General features: G+C 42.8%; 1 protein-coding gene across 3 annotated transcripts; it reads left to right on the forward strand.

Moving 5' to 3' along the window:
- On the forward strand, positions 1-13,432 carry PAOX (polyamine oxidase). 3 transcript variants are annotated; one of them, XM_020994672.2, is made up of 7 exons: positions 9-311; positions 810-1,296; positions 2,350-2,549; positions 6,682-6,934; positions 9,041-9,153; positions 9,391-9,548; positions 12,963-13,432. In XM_020994672.2, the coding sequence occupies exons 1-7, from the start codon at positions 128-130 to the stop codon at positions 13,104-13,106; spliced, it is 1,539 nt and encodes a 512-aa protein (XP_020850331.1). In that variant the 5' UTR covers positions 9-127; the 3' UTR covers positions 13,107-13,432. The 3 variants fall into 3 exon arrangements, with proteins under 3 accessions (XP_078006913.1, XP_020850333.1, XP_020850331.1); XM_078150787.1 differs by lacking the exon at positions 9,391-9,548 and having other exon boundaries at positions 1-311; XM_020994674.2 differs by lacking the exons at positions 9,391-9,548; positions 12,963-13,432 and adding an exon at positions 9,289-9,384 and having other exon boundaries at positions 1-311.
- Positions 13,433-20,187: the final 6,755 nt, after the last annotated feature.

Here is a 20,187-nt window from a genome sequence, read left to right on the forward strand (position 1 = left end):
CGGTGGCGGAGGCGGCGGAGGAGGCGGAGGCAGCGGCGGAGTGTCCCGGGCCAGAGGCAAGCTGCTGTCGAGTAGATCTCCGGAGCTTCGCTACCCCGCCGGAGCGGAGCGCGGCCGGGCGAGGCGCATGGAGAAGGGCGGCGGCAAAGGCGGGCCTTCCTCGTCGAGCCCCGTCGTGGTGGTGGTCGGCGGCGGTATAGCGGGGCTCGGGGCGGCGCAGCGGCTCTGCCGGCAGTCGGGATTCCGGAATCTGCGGCTCCTGGAGGCCACTGACCGCTGCGGGGGCCGCATCCGCTCGCAGTCCGCCTTCGGTAACCTACGCCCCCACACCCGCCCCAGAGCCCCTCTCCTCAGGCCAGTGAGACCCCCGCCCGCCGCTTGTGGTAGAAACCAGGACGCTGAACCAGGGGGTCCCCGAGGTGGGGGGACCCGATACTCCTTGACCCTGGTCATCAGAAAAGGTCACAGGACGAAGCCCCTTAGAGGTCATCTAGTGCAGCCCCCTGACCACAGGGTGACAGGGGGGCCCGTGGCCCTCGATTTAGAGCTGGAAAGGACCTTGGCAATCACGTAGTCCAGCCCTTCTCACCGAGGAGGAAACTGAGGCCTAGACAGGGGAAGCGACCTGCTCGACATCCCGTGGGGAGGGGCAGAGCCTAGATCGCCCCGTGGTGAGAAGGGAGTGGGGATATCTTGGGGAGGTTGAACAGTCAGAGAGCAGAGAAGGAAGGTCAAGTTCAGCAGGGAGGGGAAGGCGGAAAAGCATCAAGATGATGAACTTTGTTCCCCCCTTCCTTCCACTCCTTCAGGTGGTGTGATTGAGATTGGGGCGCACTGGATTCATGGGCCCTCCAAGAACAACCCTGTCTTCCAGTTGGCTCTAGAGTATGGCCTATTGGGTGAGAAAGAGAAGTCGGAGGAAAATCAGCTGATTGAAATTGGTGGCCACCCTGGTCTGCCCTCTCTGTCCCTTTCCAGCTCTGGCAAAAATGTGAATCTCAAGTTGGTAGAAGATGTGTCTAATCTGTTTTATACTCTGTTAGACCAAACACGTGAGTTCCTTCATATGGCAGAGACCCCTGTCCCCAGCGTGGGGGAATACCTGAAGAAGGAGATTGCTCGGCACATGGTTGATTGGACAGAAGATGAAGCAACCAAGAACCTTAAACTGGCCATCATGAACACCTTCTTCAACCTTGAGTGCTGTGTGAGTGGGAGCCACAGTATGGATTTGGTTGCCCTCGGATCCTTTGGGGAATACTGCACATTGCCAGGGCAAGATTGTACCTTTTCTGAGTAAGTAGATTCCATTTCATAGTATGCACCCAAAGGTAGTTGTAACTTTGGCCTGAAGAATTCATTTATAGTGGTTTGACCCAATTGAGGATACCCTGTCACTCATAGCGTTAGGATGAACACCAGCTTTTGATTCTAGTTTTCCAGAGAAAATGCTGATAATAGGGGTAGAGAAGATTTTAGAATGAGTCACATTTCTATTTGTCTGTTCCTGAGCATTGCTCTTGCCATCCTCACCCCCATTCCTCCAAAGAAGCTATTTTTCCCCCCCTTGGCCAGTCAGTTCTTGAGGTTTCACTAAGGTAAAAGGGAAAGAGCTTGCAGATTTGCTTAATCTCAGGAGAAAATAATTAAAGGAAGGAGAAGCATTTTTTGACATGGTATCCTGTGATTCTCCCGAAGATTGAACCACTTTGGGGAGCCAATATTTTATCTTTTGCCTGGGTGGGGAGGGGTGTGTGTGTGTGTGTGTGTGTGTGTGTGTCTCCTGTTAAGTGCAGTAACCTGACTTCTTTTGGCCGTATGATGGGTTCTGTTGCCCAGGAATGAGGATGATAGATCTAGTGTGAATAGACCCAGAAGTTAGGTTGTTTAGAAAACCTCAGGAGTTGGTTTTTCTTTTCTCTGTGTTAGAGCTTGCTGAAACAGCTCCTACATCAGGTTTTTTTTTTCCGAGTTGGAAAGAGTTTCTGTATAATATTTTTTTTCTGTTTACTGATACTTCCTGTTATATTACATTCATTTTTGAACCAGCCCTTCACCTCCCCTTGCGTGGCAAGCCTTTTCTTGTAACATGTGTTTAAGAGATAAAAGAAAGAAGCAATTTAGTACAAGCAGCCAATCAATGACTCAATCTTGTCTGACACTATATACAGTATTCCCACCCCAGAGTTCCCTACCTCTGCAATGAAGGGAGCATTTGCTCAACTCTTCCAGAGCCAAGCTTGGGCATTACAATTACACGGTTTTGTTTTATTGGAACAATTTTTAGAATGAGTTTCGGCCATCTGGCTCTTCTGAAAAATATTCTGACTTGTGTCGTAACTCTCCTAGGGGATATGAAGGCCTTACAAACTGCATAATGACTTCTTTGCCGAAAGATGTTATACTGTTTAACAAACCAGTGAAGACCATTCACTGGAATGGCTCCTACAGACAAGAAAATTTTCCAGGAGAGACATTTCCAGTACTAGTGGAATGTGAAGGAGGAGAGAAGTTCCCAGCACATCATGTTATAGTTACTATACCCTTAGGTAAACATTTTTTCCTCTTTTTTCTTGCTACATTTTTAATCCGAACTCATCTAATAGCTGTAGCCTCTTGTGTCTCTACAACCCTATCTTAAAGATGTGTGTCTTATTTCATTTTTGCTGTTAGTTAATAAGCTAATTTTAATTTCAACAGTGTCTTCATTCCTATTTGTATAGCCTTTTACCATTTGCAAAGTGTTTTCCTCCAAATAGCCCTATGAACTAGGTATTACCATGCCTGTATTACTAAGGAGGAAACAGAGGCTTTGTTAAATTAAGCACCTTGCTCAGGGTCACACAGCTAATAAGTGGCAGAACTGAGTTTCTAACCATGGTTTTCTGATTTCAATTCTAGTGCTTTTAAAAAAATCTATATTACTTTCCCTTCTCATTTCAGTCATATTCAACTCTTCTTGACCCCATTTGGGGTTTTCTTGGTAGGAATATTGGATTGGTTTTCCATTTCATTGTCCAGCTCATTTTCCAGATGCAGAAGCCGAGTAAGCAGGGTTCAATGACCTGCCCAGAGTCACACAGCTGGTAAGTGTCTGAGGCCAGATTTGAACTCACAAAGATGAGTCTTTCTGACTCCAGGCCCAGCACCCTATCTGCTGTGCCCCCAGCTGCTCTGCTTCTTAGTACAGAGAGAGAAACAGTGAGGCTTACTGGAAAGTGCTGGATAGGGAGGTAAGAACAACAAAATTGAAATCTTGCCTCTGATAACTGATGAGCACTAGTTACGTGACCCTGACCAAGTAATTAATCCCCTTTGGGCCTCCCTAGGCTGTAGCAATTTTGAACCACTGATGGATTTGAGCCAGAGAATAATGTGATGTGGTGGGGAAAGGGCTAGGTTGGGAGGGAGGGGACCACTTTCCACACATGCTGTGTGTGACCTTGGACAAATCACCTCATCTCTGTGGGCCTCAGTTTCTTTAGCTGTAATTCAAGGGATTTGACTAGCTGACCTGTAAGATTCCTTCTGACTTTAATCGGATGATCTGCTACATTATTGATAAGTTACAATCTACTTTGATGGAGGCAGTTCCCTTGGCTGAGGAAATCATATCCTTCATGTAGAAGACAAGGGTTAAATATTGAGAAAAATGCGATATATAAATAATTATTTCCGTTGTTTGAAATAAGGGTGAGACAACAGTGCAGTAGAAAGAGTACAGAACCGAAGAGTCAAAAGATTTGAGTTCAAATCCTGGTTCTCCCACTTCCTACGAATATGACCTTGGGTAAATCGCTTCACTTGCTCATCTATAAAATGGGGGTCGGACTTGGTGGCCCCTGGAGTCCCTTTCAGCTCTAATCTATGATCCTTTCTTCCTGTGACTTTTCTAGGCAGAAGAAACAAGGTGTCAGCCCTAAGCGAGAAGAAATCAAATGAGAAATTAAAACTGTAGTTTTTATTTTTATGCTTTTCTTAAGAAAATTCTTTCACTGAATAGTTTGAAAATTTGGTAAAATGTGGAATTGGGTGAATATGAGAGTTGAGAAGTTGTAGAAGACACGGGTGAAAGCTAAGAGGCCTGGAAAGAAGAAAAAGATGACTATTGAATTACCAGGCTGGGAGAGATAAGTGAGGATGCAGATAATACTGAAGCCACAAAACAAAACTGTAAATATCAGGCTTTGAAGGATTCATGTAACTGTGCAGCCCTGGCTTCCACCAGCAATGAGCCTACAGCCTCAGAGATGCAGAATCATCATAAAATGGCAGGTGTCAGAGGGACCTCCATGGGGTCCCAGCCTTGCTAGTATCCATGAGGAAGTCATCCAGCCAAAGAAAACAGCCCTCTTCTTTCTTTTGAGGCACACCCCTTTCAGCTGTTTGAAAACTGCTGAGTTTTCTCTTCTTCCTGCCTGGAGGCAGCTGGGTGGTGCAGTGGGTAGATTGCTGGGCCTGGAATGAGGAAGACCTGAGTTCAAATGCTATTTCAGACACTTATCAGCAGAGTGATCCTGAGCAAGCCACTTAATCTCTGTGTGCCTCAGTTTCCTTATTTGTTATTTGTGAAATGGGGATTATAATAGCCTTTACCTCCTGCTGTGAGGATTAAATGAGATAATACTTGTAAAGTACACAGCACATAGTAGGCACTTAATAAATGCTTGTTTTCTTCATTTCCTTTAAGGGATAGTATTATATAAATGGCAGCATCATTAGTAAGAGCATTTTAAGGTATACAGAGTGCTTTGCTTAATTGACTCATTTGAGTCTTAAAACAACCTTGTGAGGGAAGTACTCCAGGCATTATTATTGCCATATTACAGTTGAGGAAACTGAGGCTCGGATAAATTAACTTGCCTCTGTATGCTCAAAAGTAGAGTTTGACTCTGGGTCTCTCCTGATCCTGAGCCCAGCATTTTCCTTTCTGTAGCATGGCTTCTAGGCCCTGCATATCATTATTCTCTGGACTCATTTGGGTTTGTTAATGCCTCTTCTAAAATGGGACACCCAGAAGTAGACACAGTACAGCAGATGTGGGCTGTCCTGTTGGGGACGCAGTGGAACTCTCATCTATCTCAGTCTGAGATTCTGAAGATTCACCCAAGATTACTGTAGCTCTTGTGGCTGCCATGTCCCATATTAGTGCGTTCTGAGCTTGACATCCCCACAAGCCCTTGGGTTTTTTCATGTGAATTGGAGTGAGCTTGTCTAACTCAGTGTTCCCAGATTCTACACTTGTACATTTGATGTTAGGGTAAGAACTTCAATAGAGATTAATGTAATCCTACTATGATCCTTTTGGATTCCAGTTCTCTCTTCCAAGGTATTAACAGATATCTATCACTTAACTTTGCTGAGTCTTAGCTTTCTCACCTGTAAATGGAGATTATAATTCTTCCTTCTTTCTCTCCTAAGTGAGTTGCCCAGGGTCACACAGCTTGTAAGTGTCCGAGGTCGAATTTGTACTCAGGTCCTCCCGACTGCAGGGCAGGGGCTCTATCTACTTCATCACCTAGCTGCTCCCCCCCCCCATCATGATATTTTCAGTAAGGATTTTGATGAGGCTTACATGAAAGAATCTAAGTCATGTGCTTTTCAAGCCTTAAAACTCTCTATGAATGTCAACTGTTGTTAATGTTAGACTAGAGTAAGAAGTCACTTAAACACCTTTCTGTCTTCAGCTAAACAAAATCATTGATAGCCTAAAAATTTTAGACACCTTTCCATCATGGGAGTGCACATTTCACAGTTATTAAAACTCAGAGTCAGAAAAAGGGTCTATTCCAGGGGTGGGAAGCCTATGGCAGTGAGGCTACAGGTTTCCCACCCCTGGATTCATTCATTGTCCATATTTGAAAGACCCCTTTTCTTCCCCCTTTTGGCTTGAATACCGAAAAGATTTTGGACTAGTTGTACATGAGTTTTTAGAAGGATGCTTTCCTTCATAGAGTTAGTCATATCATCACAGGGCTTAGGGTTGAAATGGCCCTTGATGGGCATCTGGACTAACCTCCCTTTAACAAATGAGTGAATAGGCCCAGGCAAGTTCAGTGACTTAACCAAGGTCACAGAGCTAGTAAGTAGTAGAGTGGGAGCTATCAGAAGTCACTCTTTTTATTAGGTTAAATTCTTTCACTCAGCGGTCTTACTTGACTGGCATCGTCAGATTTTCCCGTTGTGAAGGGTCCTGGATTTTTGTGGGATTGAGATGATCTGAAAACTCTGTATGATCTCAGTGGACTTCATCATACCTCTGCTTATTGACAAAACAAAATCCATGCCTGTTCTTAGTGACATTATACATTAAACAGGGGAATTAAAGTGAAGGAGCTTTACTCTAGAAGGCTCCAGTTTAGGGGGGTGGGGGAGATGTATGTCTTGCTTTTGGAAATCTGATCTCCTAAGAAGATTTCCATAGGCATTTCAGGCTCCTTGGTAGTAACTGCTTCCACCTCACCTAGTTCTCCAGGTCAGCATCCTACCAGCTCCTTCTCTTTCCTGCTAGGCTACCCTCAAAACATCGGCTTGGTGAGAACTAGCCTAACCATTGGATTCAAAGCTGTGACATTTTTGTGCTTCTACCTAATTAGCAATTCACCCCACTACTTTCATTTTTACTCACACTCAGGTTCTGATCAATGATTGCCCAAACTGCTCTGATTTGATTTATTTCAGGTGTTCTCAAAGAGCAAATGAATACCTTATTCAGCCCACCACTACCCCGTAGGAAAATAGAAGTGATCAGGAGAATGGGCTTTGGAACCAACAATAAAATATTCCTGGAGTTTGAAGAACCTTTCTGGGAACCGGACTGCCAGCAAATCCAGGTGGTGTGGGAGGACACCTCGCCCTTGGTGGATGTCAGGGCTGAGCTCCAGGACATATGGTTCAAAAAGCTCATTGGCTTTTTAGTCCTGCCTCCTTTGGAGTAGGTATCGGTTTTTGTGTATCTGTTTGTTTTTGTTTTGAGACATTCCTCAGGACTGAATCATGAGTGGATGGTGATGTAGAAAATAGCAACCACTTTCCCGGCAATTTGGGGAGTTCACATCGAAGGGAAGTGACGTAAGGAATTTAGTCCTCATGCCCAACCTCTTACCTGGTTCAGAGCCCACCAAGAAGGAAAATAGGTCTACGTAAGTCCTCTTCCTCCTCCTCCTCCAAGACCTGGCCGAATTGAGTATTTGGGAGGGTAGGTAATATGTGAGGTATTGGAGTCCTGCTAGGTGCAGAGCATTACAGAGAAAATCAAACACACGGATGTTACCTACAAGGAGTTTGTAGTTTTGTTGTGAGGCAAGATTGGAGCACAGTGTAGTGAAAAGAGTTAGGGATTTGGAGTCATGGGTTGTTTTTGTTGTTCAGTCATGTCTGACTCTTCATGACCCCATTTGGGGTTTTCTTGGCGAAGACAGTGGAGTGGTTTGCAGTTTCCTTCTCCAGCTCATTTTCCATATAAGGAAACTAAGACAAACAGGGTGAAGTGACTTGCCCAGGGTCACACAGCTAGAAAGTGTCTGAGGCCAGATTGAATTCAGGAAGATGAGTCTTCCTGACTCTAGGTCCAGCATCACTGTATCACCTAGCAGCCCTTGTCCTTGGTTTTCCAAGCACTGTGGTGCCACTTAGCTCCCCTGGAGTCATGAGGCTTGGGTTCAGATCCAGCTTCTACTGCTTACTACTTTGGCAAACCATTTAATCTTTGGGCCTCAACTTCTTCATCTGTAAAATGAGGGTATTGCATTAGATGACCTGTGATGTCCCTCCTAAATGCACAGGTGATGAAAATAATAAACAAGATGGGGGCAGCTAGGTGGCGCAGTGGATAGAACACTGGCCCTGGAGTCAAGAGGACCTGAGTTCAAATATGACCTCAGACATATAACACGCACTAGCTGTGTGACCCTGGGCAAGTCACTTAACCCCAATTGCCTCACCAAAAAAAAGAAAAAAAATAATAAACAAGGTGACATTCATCAGGATCACATCAGAGAGTAGCAGTGCTCAGTCACATGATACACATGATACAGTTTGACATAGGCAGCATTATATGGGAAAGCTAAGGGGATAGGGTGTTGGATTTGGAGTCTGGAAGACATGGGTTCAAATCCTGTATCCTTTAATGTATAATGTGACATTATACAATTAAACCATATATTAAACCAGGGAAGAAAACCACTGTCATACAGTGTATTAGCAAAAGGCCCATCCTGCCCCTTCTCTGTGCCTTAGCTTCCAAGGACTGATCTACTAAGTTACAGGTTGTGATGACCTACCTTTGGGAGCCAAGGGTGTGTGTGTGAGTGTGTGAAAAGAGCTCTGATTTTGTGGTCTCTCTGCCAGCTCTCCAGAGTAGATCACAATCCATCCAGGATTTCATAGATTAATCTTTCAGAGTTGCCTGAGGCACAGAGATGTTAAGGGGTTCACATAGCTAGTAAGTATCAAGAAGCAGAATTCAAATCTGTGTCTTCTAGGCTCCATACTCAGCAGTTCTATCACATTGCCTTTATACCATGTACGATTATCTATATATTTGTGTATGTATATGTATGTGTGTGTGTTTGTGTGTGTGTAAATTTATATAAGTGATGATGATAATTTGGAGATTATTGTGAATGATTTAGAGGTTTGAAGATCTGTTTTGTGGGGAAGAATAAAGGATCCAAATTGGTATAGTGTGGTGAAAAAAGAAAAATGTTATCCTATTATAGCAAAAGAGACAAATAGCAAAGGAGACTTCAGCATAGCAGGACAGAATGAGTGAATGGAGGATGAACACAGTCCTTTGGTTGTTAAATGACTAAGTCAACAGGAGAAAAGTTAGGAGCTTTCTTCTTTAGACCCTGCTACAGGAGCTGGTACAAAGCTTGCCTTCCCATCGCACAGCATTATTGTCTCCAATTTCGCCCAGAGTGCTTCCCAGTATCCTGTGTGGCAGGAGATCAGGAGGCCAGGAAGGACTGCGGTTTGCTTGTGTCTTGCTTACCCAAACTACTTCCCATCCAGTGAATGCTCCTTTCTTTCTGTGCAGGTCCACGTATGTTCTCTGTGGGTTCATTGCTGGACTGGAATCAGAATTTATGGAAACACTTTCTGATGAGGAAGTGCTTTCATCTCTAACGCAAGTCTTAAGGAGAATAACAGGTACTCCTCCCTTATGTGGAAAGAAGGGACCTGGATTTTTTTTTGTTTGTCTGTCTTTTAGAATTTAGCAAAGCTAACATGGCAGAAGGAGCCTTTTGCTAATTCACTGTATGACGTGGTTTTCTTCCCTGGTAGTGTCTTTCATTTTGGAAAATGCCCAGTCTTTAAAATGAAAAGCAAATTGCAAACATACGGGGAGGGAGTGCTGTGTTAACCTGCTGCATCTCTGGGGTTCAGGAAATCCGCAGCTCTCCAGGCCTAGGAGTGTGGTCAGGTCCAGGTGGCACAGTGCCCCCTACACCAGAGGCTCTTACAGCTACGTCGCAGTTGGCAGCTCTGGAGAAGACATCGATGTGCTTGCCCAACCCCTTCCTGCAGACTTCTTAATCCCCCAGGTAAATATTTTTCCTTCTTGGACAATGAACTCTAACACCTTTGTTGATGTGCAGTCAGTCTCTTTTTAAAAATGTTTTATTGGTGCTTTACAAAACAGCATTGCTGTCACTTTCCAATGGTATCCTCACCACTTCCGTGCCACACCCTTATATCAAAAAGCTACAGTTAAGCAAAGCAAACCAACACATTGACCATGTCTGATATTGTATGTTAACAATTTCTAAGTGCTCAACTTAGGAACACTTTTATATTAAAAAACAAAAAAATCTTGGGCCTAAAAACAAGCAGTATAAGAAGATGAGGCTAGTACTCTGGCTCTGGGCCTCCTTTGGAGGAGGGAATGAGATTTTGTTTTTTAATTTAGAATCCATATACAGTGACTAGTTAAAACATTACCCATGGAGATGGTAGGTGGCCTCTGTCATGTAGATGAGTGAAGCTGGCTAGTTCCTGGTGCCCAGAAGCATATGACCCTGTGCCTTTGCCTTGTTGGAGAGAGGGACAGATGGGAGTGTGTTCTTGCTGTTACGAAATAGAATTCAGAATGCATTTTTCAATAGGAATAGTCTTATAAGCGAAGGATCAACGATTTCAAGCAGGAAAGGAACTTGCAGTTGATCTTATTTTGCAGTTGAGGAACCAAAAAGTTTAAGGAACCTGAGGTAGGTTACATAGGTCAAAAGTGGCAGAGCAGGATTCGGATTTAGAGCCTCTGGCTCCAAATCCATTTCTTTCCCCTGGACTAGTCCTACAGACTGGTAGGTAGGAAAGGAAGGCGGGAATGAAATCGTGTTCTTCTTAGATACAGTATAGCTGAAATTGCTTTTTGAATCCTTACCTAAGAACATGACCATCCTTTATAACACTGGCAAAAAATTCATTCAACAAATAAAAAGTTATCATTATGTGCAAAAAGCACCATGATAGGCACTGGAGGTATAAAGCTTTTTTTTTTTTAATGACACTGTGCCTCAAGGAGCTTTCTCCTTGGGATGAGGGTGTGGGGAGTGTGTGACAGAAGGTGAAGTACAGTATCTAAGTACAATACAAGGTAGGATGTATTGGGGGGTGAAAGAGAGATCTTGACAAAAGGTTCTAGGAAAGTTTGAGGTGAAAGAGAAAACTTTGGTAAGAGAGCAGTGTGAGGGCTTCATGGAGGAGGTGGCACCTGAACTGGGCCTGGGAAGAAAAAGAGCAGGATTCTGAAAGGCAGAGGCGGGGGGGGCATTCTAGGATTGGGGGATGGCCGAGGTAAAGGCATGGAGGCAGGAGGTGCCACATCCCTTGGAGTGAATGGCTAGTAGCACTGTGGGGTGCTACATATAGATGTCATGAAATGGAAACAATTGAGTTTAGGGCAGGTAGGTGGCAAAGTGGATAGAGCTCCAGCCTTGAAGTCAGGAGGACCTGAGTTCAGATCTGGTCTCAGACACACAACGCACAACACATACTAGCTGTGTGACCCTGGGCAAGTCATTTAACCCAATTTCCTAGCAAAAAACAAACAAACAAAAGAACAAAAAAAAAGAAATAATTGAGTTCTCAAACACTGACTTACAAATGAACTTTGAAAACACCACTCCTAATTCGGAGTGCCTCCAATACAAATGTATTTGCCCAGGGAACACAGAGGCATACGTAATGAGAAGAATTAGGAATTAGCACATTCATTTGAATTAGGAAACTTACTATGTGCATGGGTAAATATTTTTAGGATTTATTAGTGTGAGATCATTGATGCAAAGAACCAATGCGTCCCATGCTTTCAGTGGTACTGATGGTCAGTTTTGTGAGCATTTAGAATGATTAGCGAATTTAGATTTCCAGACCCTTCCTTTCAATCATCAGATGCACAGAGGAAATAAGAGGGATAAGTCCAGCCTAATCACCCTATTCATTGGAATGGTGAGGGCTTTGGTAGAGGACAGCTAAAACTATTAATGAATCGCAAGCATTTATTAAGTACTTGCTGGACTTAGGCCTTGTGCATAGCTCTGGAGATACAAAGACACCAGTGAAATAGTCCCTGCCACATTCTCTAGGGAAAGGCAGAATAGTGTAGTGGAGAGAGGAAATGCTGATAAGTGTCATGCATTTGCTTTCTCTCTCAATGGCAGCATAGCCTCCTTTGGGTTCCGTCTACCAATACCCACTCATCAGCAGGTTGGGGCCCCAAAATGGGGCTGACTGCCTCTGCCCTCAGGCTTCCAGGGGTAGTTTTCTAGTACCGTCCTCATGAGACGCTACTGGTTTGCTCCTCATTGATTATCTAGTTGATATCAATTAGCCAGCCAGGGTTAATTAATTTCAGGGGTATCTGCTAAGGCGGTATGATAAGAACAGTGGGCACAACAAAACGTCTCCAAAAGTCTTGAGCCCAGTCTCTCGCAGTTGCATATAGAGGCCAGGGGAAAGTGTTTTGGGGGGGAAAAAAAGAGAAAAGAAAAAAAGCTCGGAGAGCACGTGTGGCAAGAGAGGTACCTCTCAGCCCTGGGAATCCTCCTGCAGTTCCCATGCCATCTGTGTGGTTCTCTGCTAGGCCCTGAGGATTCAGGCCCCTCTGCCAAAAGAGCTCGCGCCTTTCCTCGACTTGTCCAGTTTTTCTTCCCTCAACTCCTGGCTGGTCTTGACTCTCCAATAACCCAGTCCGGCCATGCTCACATACTCACAGTCCCTGCCCACTAGTTCCAGGCACAAGGGTCTAGTTCCACAACTCTAGGAGTTGTTCATATCTGGCTTCTACATTCCATTTTGTAAATCAAAAAGGTGTTCTCAGCTGATTAGGATATCGAAGAATAGAACGTCTTGTTAGTGTTGTTAATTGGGAGGGGAGTGTGAATGTGAAACCTCCCTTGCTTAGAAGTTTTTTCTTTTTTCTTTGAGTTTATCAGGGTTAAGTTCATTTCAACAAAAATTAAGTGCCAGCCATCATACTTGGCCCTGAGGACACGCAGCAAAACTGCATATAGTGTCTGGCTTTAAGGAATTTATACCCTGTTCAAGGAGAGGGGCCGTAACATACAGACAGAGAGATCCTGATAAAATAAATTGAGGCTTTGCTTTATGGCCTTTCAATGGATGCATGCCCATTCTAGAGGATCCTAATATCCTCTTGCTATTGATAGTTCGGTTATTAGCCTTTTCATGCCGTCTTAAGAATCCATGGAAAACGCACAGGCCTTAATGGAGACAACAGAAGCACTATTTGAAAATATTCTCCTTCTAGGCATTACCCTCTTTATTAAAGAGGTCCCATGCCAGTATTTAAGTGAAAACACAAAACAAAAAACAATGTTTCTCTTCGGAGCTGTGATCTCCATTGCGACAGTGTTCTCCCTTGAGGGGGAAAAACACATTTTGTGTGTGCTCCCAGCTCTTTCTGTTCTGATGTAAGCATTCCATTTGACTTGCAGTTACAGATCCTTTTTGCTGGGGAAGCCACCCATCGGACATATTACTCTACCACCCACGGTGCTCTGCTGTCAGGGTGGAGGGAAGCGGATCGCCTCATCAGCCACTGGGACTCAGAGGCCCAGCAGCCGAAACCCAAGCCCTGAGACCTGCTTTCTTGCTGCTGCTTTGTTCCAAATGCTGTTCCTCTCCGATGGCTTCATGATTGTTTAGTTATTAGTCACTGTTTCCTCTAACAAATAATTTTCAGTGCAGCTCAGGCTTTCTTTGGGAATGTTGAAAATCATTCTCCAGTTTTAAAAAAATTGTTAGTTGGTAACTTTTATTTCTTGAAGCTACAGCTATTCTCAGAGTCCTTGAAAACATGCCATCAGTGCCGTGCCTGAGCGACAAGAGCTAAGTGTTCCTGGTGATTCTAAATACAGTGTACGATGAACAGTATTGCACTCAAATAAAGTCTTTTAAGAACATACTTCTGTTGATCGTTTCATCATTGATACCTTGGAGGGGACCCTGGGTTTACAAGCTCTACCAGGTTCTCCCAGATTGGAAAAGTTTCAAGTATGTTTCAAGGAGGGTCAGGTTATCTCTGCTGTCAGAAGACTAGCCTACTAGGTAACACGTACATGTATAGATGCATAATACATACACACATGCATATACACTATTGTTTTTCAGTCACGTCCAATTCTTCATGATCCCCTTTGATATCTTCTTGGCAAAGATACTGGTGTGGTTTGCCACTTTACAGATGAGCTCATTTTACAGATGAGGAAACTGAGGCAAACAGGGTAAAATGACTTGCCCAGGATCACACAACTAGTAAATTTCTCAAGCTGGGTTTGAAATCAGGAAGATGAGTCTTCCTTACCCTGGGCCCAGCCCTATTCACTGCACCTGCTAGCTGACCCATATACCTACATACATACATACATTCATTTTAAAGACTAGGTATTGTCATCTTGCCTAGGCTTAATTCTGAGACTTCTCATGAGCCAATTCCATTCTGATCCACTAGGGAGCTTATACCTATTCAAGTTTCCAACCTAGGCCAGCTTGTCCCTCATTGGAGCCTAGGTAAAAATAATAAAAATTATTATCATTGTACATACATGTGACTTATTAACACTTTAACATTTATAAAGTTCTTTTCTAAAAACAATACTGCCAGGTGAGTAGCATACACTAAAACAGTAAGAATAATAGCTAATAACTGTACGGTGCTTACTACATGCTGTATTAAGCACTTTACAATGAATTTCATTTGATCCTCTCAACAATTCTTTGATTCTTTGAGGTGGGTGCTATGGGATGGGCTGGCCATGTTGGAATGCCAAATGTACACTTGCTAAAAAGACGATTTTATGGAGAACTCACACAAGGCAAGTGCTCACATGGTGGTCAGAAGAAGCAATACAAGGACACTCTCAAGGGCTTCTATTTTTGTTGTTTTTTGGTGAGGCAATCAAGGTTAAGTGACTTGCCCAGGGTCACACACAGCTACTGTGTCTGATGCTGGATTTGAACTTGGGTCTTCCTGGCTCCAAGGGGTCAACATTCTATCCACTGCACCATCTAGATGCTTCAGTTTGTGGATATAATTATTCTTACTTTATGATTGAGGAAACAGGCTAGAAAAATTAAATTACTTGCCTAAGATCACAGATCTATCATGTCCTGGAACTGGTGGCTCCGGGACATTTAGTCCTTAAACAGAATTACAGCCTCCTACACAACATTTCCTTGCTTCACAAAACGCTTATGATGCTAAATACAGTTGGGTTCATCACCAGCAGGTTGGCCAGAAGGAGATGAATTCTTTGGCAGTGCCAACCCATAAGACTGGCACAAGATGAAACACCACTTCATCCCATTTGGCCTCTGAGTCTGCAGTGACAGGCAATCACTTAACTGTAGCTATTAAAAATATAAGGGCTCTGGACAGTGACCCACACTCCTGGAGAATCACATTCAAAATAAAAGACGGATGGCCAAGAGTGTTTCATTGGCATCCACATAATATTAAAAAACCAAGGGGAAGGCTTTGAGCAGGTTGCATAGTCCCTTTATCAAGGATTTGTGGAAGCAAATAGATAAGAACTGCTCCAGATGGGAAGGCTTGGCAGGGTCTTTGGAATCCACACTAATGGAGGGCTTTTGACATCAATGGATCAGATCCATCCAATAGAGTTGCGTTATTTACAATTTCTGTAGTATTTTATTCTGTGAAAATGGTTTGACTTTCATTTGAATTAGCCATTCTTCCTAATGTCCCCAAACAAAGATGGCCATCATTATCCTTATTTGAAAAGGGGGATTTAATTTCAGAGAGAAGTGATTTAGTTGCTCAGGACCATAAAACGTAACTTCCAAAGACATCATTAAAACAGGCTATAATGATGGCCAACCCAGGAGCAGCCTTCAATAGGACGAATTCTATGTTGAGGTCATTGGGACTAGTAGGTGGGATACTGAGGGTGGGGAATGATAACAACCCTAAATGCGTGGTGACATTGATGAGGTATTTCAGTTCAGCAAGATAATTTGTGTACATAACTTCATTTAATCTTCATAACAATGTTCTCTTTCCCCTAGTTCCAAAATGTTTTGCTCTTTACATTTAACTGGAACCCACTCGACTTACCTGACCTGAATCCAACAGTTTAGCTTTTGTTTCTCTGTTTATAAGTAGGGAATGATTCAGGAATTTATTGCAAGATTAAGGTAAGGGAAAAAAAATGTTTGAGTTTGATCTAATCATCAGATGGGGCAGCTAGGTGGTACAGTGGATAGAGTTCTGGGCCTAGAGTTAGGAAGACCTGAGTTCAAATCCAGCCTCAGACACAGTAGCTGTGTGGCCCTGGGCAAGTCACTTAACCTCTGTTTACCTGTTTCCCCACCTGTAAAATAGAAATAATGGTTGTTGTCCTTCATTCTCAAAGAGGACCAAAGTGACATTGCTATTCTAGAATCAAGTTACAGTGTGTCCAACTGTGACTGATCAGACCAATACGAGCTCGGAATGTTCTACCACAGATCAGGCACAAATAGCCCATGTGAACATTTGGGATGGATTCTCTAAATTTGTGCATCTTGCATTTCTCTCAAGCTATTTCAATTCTGCTTTGCTCATAGACCACTGCATCTTCTCTGATGGGGGCATGCCATGCTGAGTGGTCCTTCGATAGTGTCTCCTATGTCACCTGATCAATTTCAAAGTTCTTAAGAAAGCCCTTGAGTAGGGCAGCTAGGTGGCTCAGTGGATAGAGCTCTGGCCTTGGAGTCAGGAGGACCTGAGTTCAAATCCGGCCTCAGACACTTGACAGTTACTAGCTATGTGACCCTGGCCAAGTCACTTAACCCCAATTGCCTCACCAAAAAAATCCAAAACTTCCAGATGAAAAATCCCAGAAGGAAGCTGGAAATGCAGTACTGTGGTTTAGGAGAGAGAGTAATCCTGAATCTATAGATTGGGATGTCATCTTCAATAGTAATTTTATCCTTCAAAAAAAAAATAAGGCTACCATAAATACAAGGATGTTTATTTGAGGTTTATAAAATCATTTGTATCATGGTATTTTTATATGAAGAAACAAATTCATAATTCCTAAATGCAAACACTAATGCCAGTCTACTTGGACCCACAGAGTTTGGCTGAAGCATATCAGATACATAATGATAATGAACCAGTAATGGGACCATTTCTTCAATATGGTGTCAAATCTGAAAACAAATGACTAAAGAGTCACAGAGGTCAGCTATGCAACTGCTGTTAACTCCGAAAATGCCAAAGAGCTCACACAGGTCATCACAACCACAGTTAACTAGAAGAAATAAAATACAAACAAAAGTGCTAACCGTATTCGTATGTAAAAAAGCTTTCTTATATTCCCTGGAGGAGGGAAACTAGACACATGTGCTGGGGAGGAGGACCTACTTTGGTGAGGAAAAATCTTAATACACACATCAATGGCTACAGAGTGAGCCCTGACAATGAGGGGTAACAGTAACAATGAGGCAAGTTTGATTCACAGCAGGGCTTCATGACCGGAACGTGGGTGCTACAGGTGTCTGTCCAAGCTCAGGGGCCAACTGGTGCCGCTGCAAAACAGTTCTGGGATTTTGCTGCAGCTGAGTTCATCCAGAGGGGTGAGTGCCAAGAATTGTTGTCATGCCAAGCTCAGGGCACAGCCTACTTGCTGGGGCTTAGCTCTGGAAAACAGGGTGTCTCATCCTCATCGTCATCATCATCAAGGGGTGATCTGGGCACGAAGATCCTGACAATGGCAAACCAGACAAATGTTTAATGTGCTAGGTAGTGTACCATGAATAGAAAGCCATCATTCTCTTGGGGCAGGTACATAAAAAGAGCATTAGCCCTACTACAGCCCAAAAACTCAGAGCTCAGCTGATCGATCAGCCCTCAGCCTCTCCAGCATCAGGGATTACAGGCATGCGCCAGCAGGATTTCATTCTTCACAGCTTCCCATCACTCCTGAGTTGACTTTACCTCTAGAATTTTAAGCTGCATGATCTTTTTTTATCCTTTACCTAGAAACTCTGAAACCTGCTTTCCTAAAATCTAGGGTGTATATCAACATCACGGTCCTCATCATTTTGATTTGTGCAACAGCTCCTACTTGTTTGCCAGAATCAGGGGCAGCAGATCAGTTCTCCTCTTCTCTTCTCCCTTTGGAAGGATAAAATTACTATTGAAGATGACATTCCAATCTATAGATTCAGGATTAGTCTCTCTCCTAAACTACAGTACTGCATTTCCAGCTTCCTTCTGGGCTTTTTCATCTGGAAGTGCCATTGACATTTTGAACTAATCATGTCCAAAATGAAATTTATTAGCTTCCATCCTTTGACACACACACACACACACACACACACTGCCTCTGTGACTCTGGGAAAATCACTTATCTTATCAAGGTTATAGGTAATTCAATAAGACCATAAATGAAATAGCAGATATATGTTTGCTTTGGTAGGAAGGCATTTCCTTACCAGGAATTACTTATATTGATAAAATCATCCCTCCAATAAAAAAAAATTCCAAATGTACCACCCTAAACCTGCCCCCTCTTCAAAATTCTGTATTTCTCTTAACTTCATAGTGTCTAGTGTTAATTCCTCTCCTAAATTCAGTATAGAATCTCTAGTTTCCTGCTTGACTTCTCTACCCAGATATCTGTCAGTCAATTAGCAATTACTTAAGAGTTTACTATGGCCAGGCACTGTAACCTATCTGCAATTAATATACTAGACTTGAAAGCCAAAAGAAAAAAAAAATCAGTGTCCTGTCCTCAATTAGCTGACACTCTATTGGTGTCTGAAATGTGGAGATCCTGAAAAAATGTGTAAGTATTGTTGTCCCCTCCTAAAAGCTAAATATTATTGTAATTGCCAGCTACAACCCGATTAACCAAGTGAAAATGTCACTCAGGAAATTCTTCCTTCCTTGGTATGAATCAGTAACTAGAAAAGGTAAAAAACTACACAGTTCAGTTTTTAAGTGCATCAATTTTATCCGCAGTGATTTCAGCCACCTTAAGAATTTGGAAGGGGGGCCAGTCAAAGGATATGAATAGGTAGTTTTCAGACAAAGAAATTAAAACTATCTATAGTCATACCAAAAAAATGCTCTGAATCACTATTGGTTAGAGAAATGTATATCAAAACAACTCTGAGGCACCACCTCACACCTATGAGAGTGGCTAATATGACTAAAAAGGAAAATGCTGGATGTTGGAGGGATTGTGAGAAAACCAGGACACTAATGCACTATTGGTAGAGTTGTGAACTGACCCAACTATTCTGTTTGCATTATTATTTTTTTTGGTTTGTTTTTTAGGCAGTTGGGGTTAAGTGACTTGCCTGGCCAGTAAGTGTCAAGTGTTTAGTCTGAGACCAGATTTGAACTCAGGTCCTCCTGAATCCAGGGCCAGTGGTCTATCCACTGCACCACCTAGCTGCCTGTGACCCAACTACTCTGGAGAGCAATTTGGAACTATGCCCAAAGGGTAACCAAACTGTGCATACCCTTTGATCCAGCAATACTACTACTATAACCCAAAGAAATCATAAAAGAAGGGAAAAGGACCGACATGTGCAAAAATATTTATAGCAGCTTTTTTCATGGTGGCAAAATATTGGAAATTGAGACGTCCATCAATTGTGGAATGGCTGAACAAGCTGTGGTATGTGATTGTATTGGAATGTTACTATGCTATTAAAAATGACAAGCAGGATGATTTCAGAAAAACCTGGAAAAACTTACATGAACTAATGCATAGCAAAATGAATAGAACTAGGAGAACATTGTACACAGTAACAGCAATACTGTATGACAATCAACTATGATAGACTTAGCTCTTCTCAGCCATGCAGTGATCCAAGACAATCCCAAAGGACTAATGATGAAGCATACTATCCACCTCCAGAGAAAGAACTGATATTGATTGAATACAGATTGAAGCACGCTATTTTTCACTTTCTTTCATTTTTTTCTTTTGAGTCTTTTTGTACAAAATGACTTATATGGAAATGTTTTACATAATTACATATGTATAACCTATATCTGATTGCTTATTTTCTCAGCAACGGTGGAGGGGAGAAAAGGAGGGAGGGATAGAATTTGGAACTCAAAATTTTAAATAAAAATGTTAAAAATTTTTTTAAAAAAGATATATGAAAGGTAAATTATAGAGAGATGTTAGAGACGTCACATTAAATACTATTCACAAGGACATACCTGGAGAAATAATTTTCAGTGGGACTGAGTTCTGGCCTCAACACTTACTAGCTGTCTGACCCTGGGCAAGTCACTGAACCTTGTTTGCCTCAGTTTCCTCATCTATAAAATGAGTTGGAGAAAAAGATACTCCAGTATTTTAATTGCCAAGAAAGCCCCAAATGGGGTCACAATCAGTTGGACACAACTGAAAATGACTGCCTAGCAACAAAGAGTTTGGAAAGAGCAGTACACGTGAACTTAAGTTGAATACGCAATATCTGCTTATATCCCTAGTGGGATAGAACAGTTGCCAAATCACTCAGCTCTAAACAGCTGCTTAGCCAATTTTAGGCAATATTTCCCCATATCTGCTTTTCTGGCACTAATAAAATATTTGTCCACTTAAGTGTCTATGGGTGTTGCTGTCCAGAGCTGAAAAGGGTGTGGGATTGAAAAGGTGGGGTACGGGAAGGACTCCAGAGCTAAGA

The sequence above is a fragment of the Phascolarctos cinereus genome, unplaced genomic scaffold (assembly GCF_003287225.1).
Source record: "Phascolarctos cinereus isolate Bilbo 61053 unplaced genomic scaffold, phaCin_HiC Scaffold_3;HRSCAF=262, whole genome shotgun sequence".
NCBI lineage: Eukaryota > Metazoa > Chordata > Mammalia > Diprotodontia > Phascolarctidae > Phascolarctos > Phascolarctos cinereus.

Excerpts from the sequence above, each read along its gene's own strand:
- PAOX (XM_020994672.2), top strand. The coding sequence starts at position 128 with ATGGAGAAGGGCGGCGGCAAAGGCGGGCCTTCCTCGTCGAGCCCCGTC. Across the intron at positions 312-809 it reads CCGCTCGCAGTCCGCCTTCG|GTGGTGTGATTGAGATTGGG; the intron begins GTAACCTACGCC and ends CCACTCCTTCAG. Across the intron at positions 6,935-9,040 it reads TTAGTCCTGCCTCCTTTGGA|GTCCACGTATGTTCTCTGTG; the intron begins GTAGGTATCGGT and ends CTTTCTGTGCAG.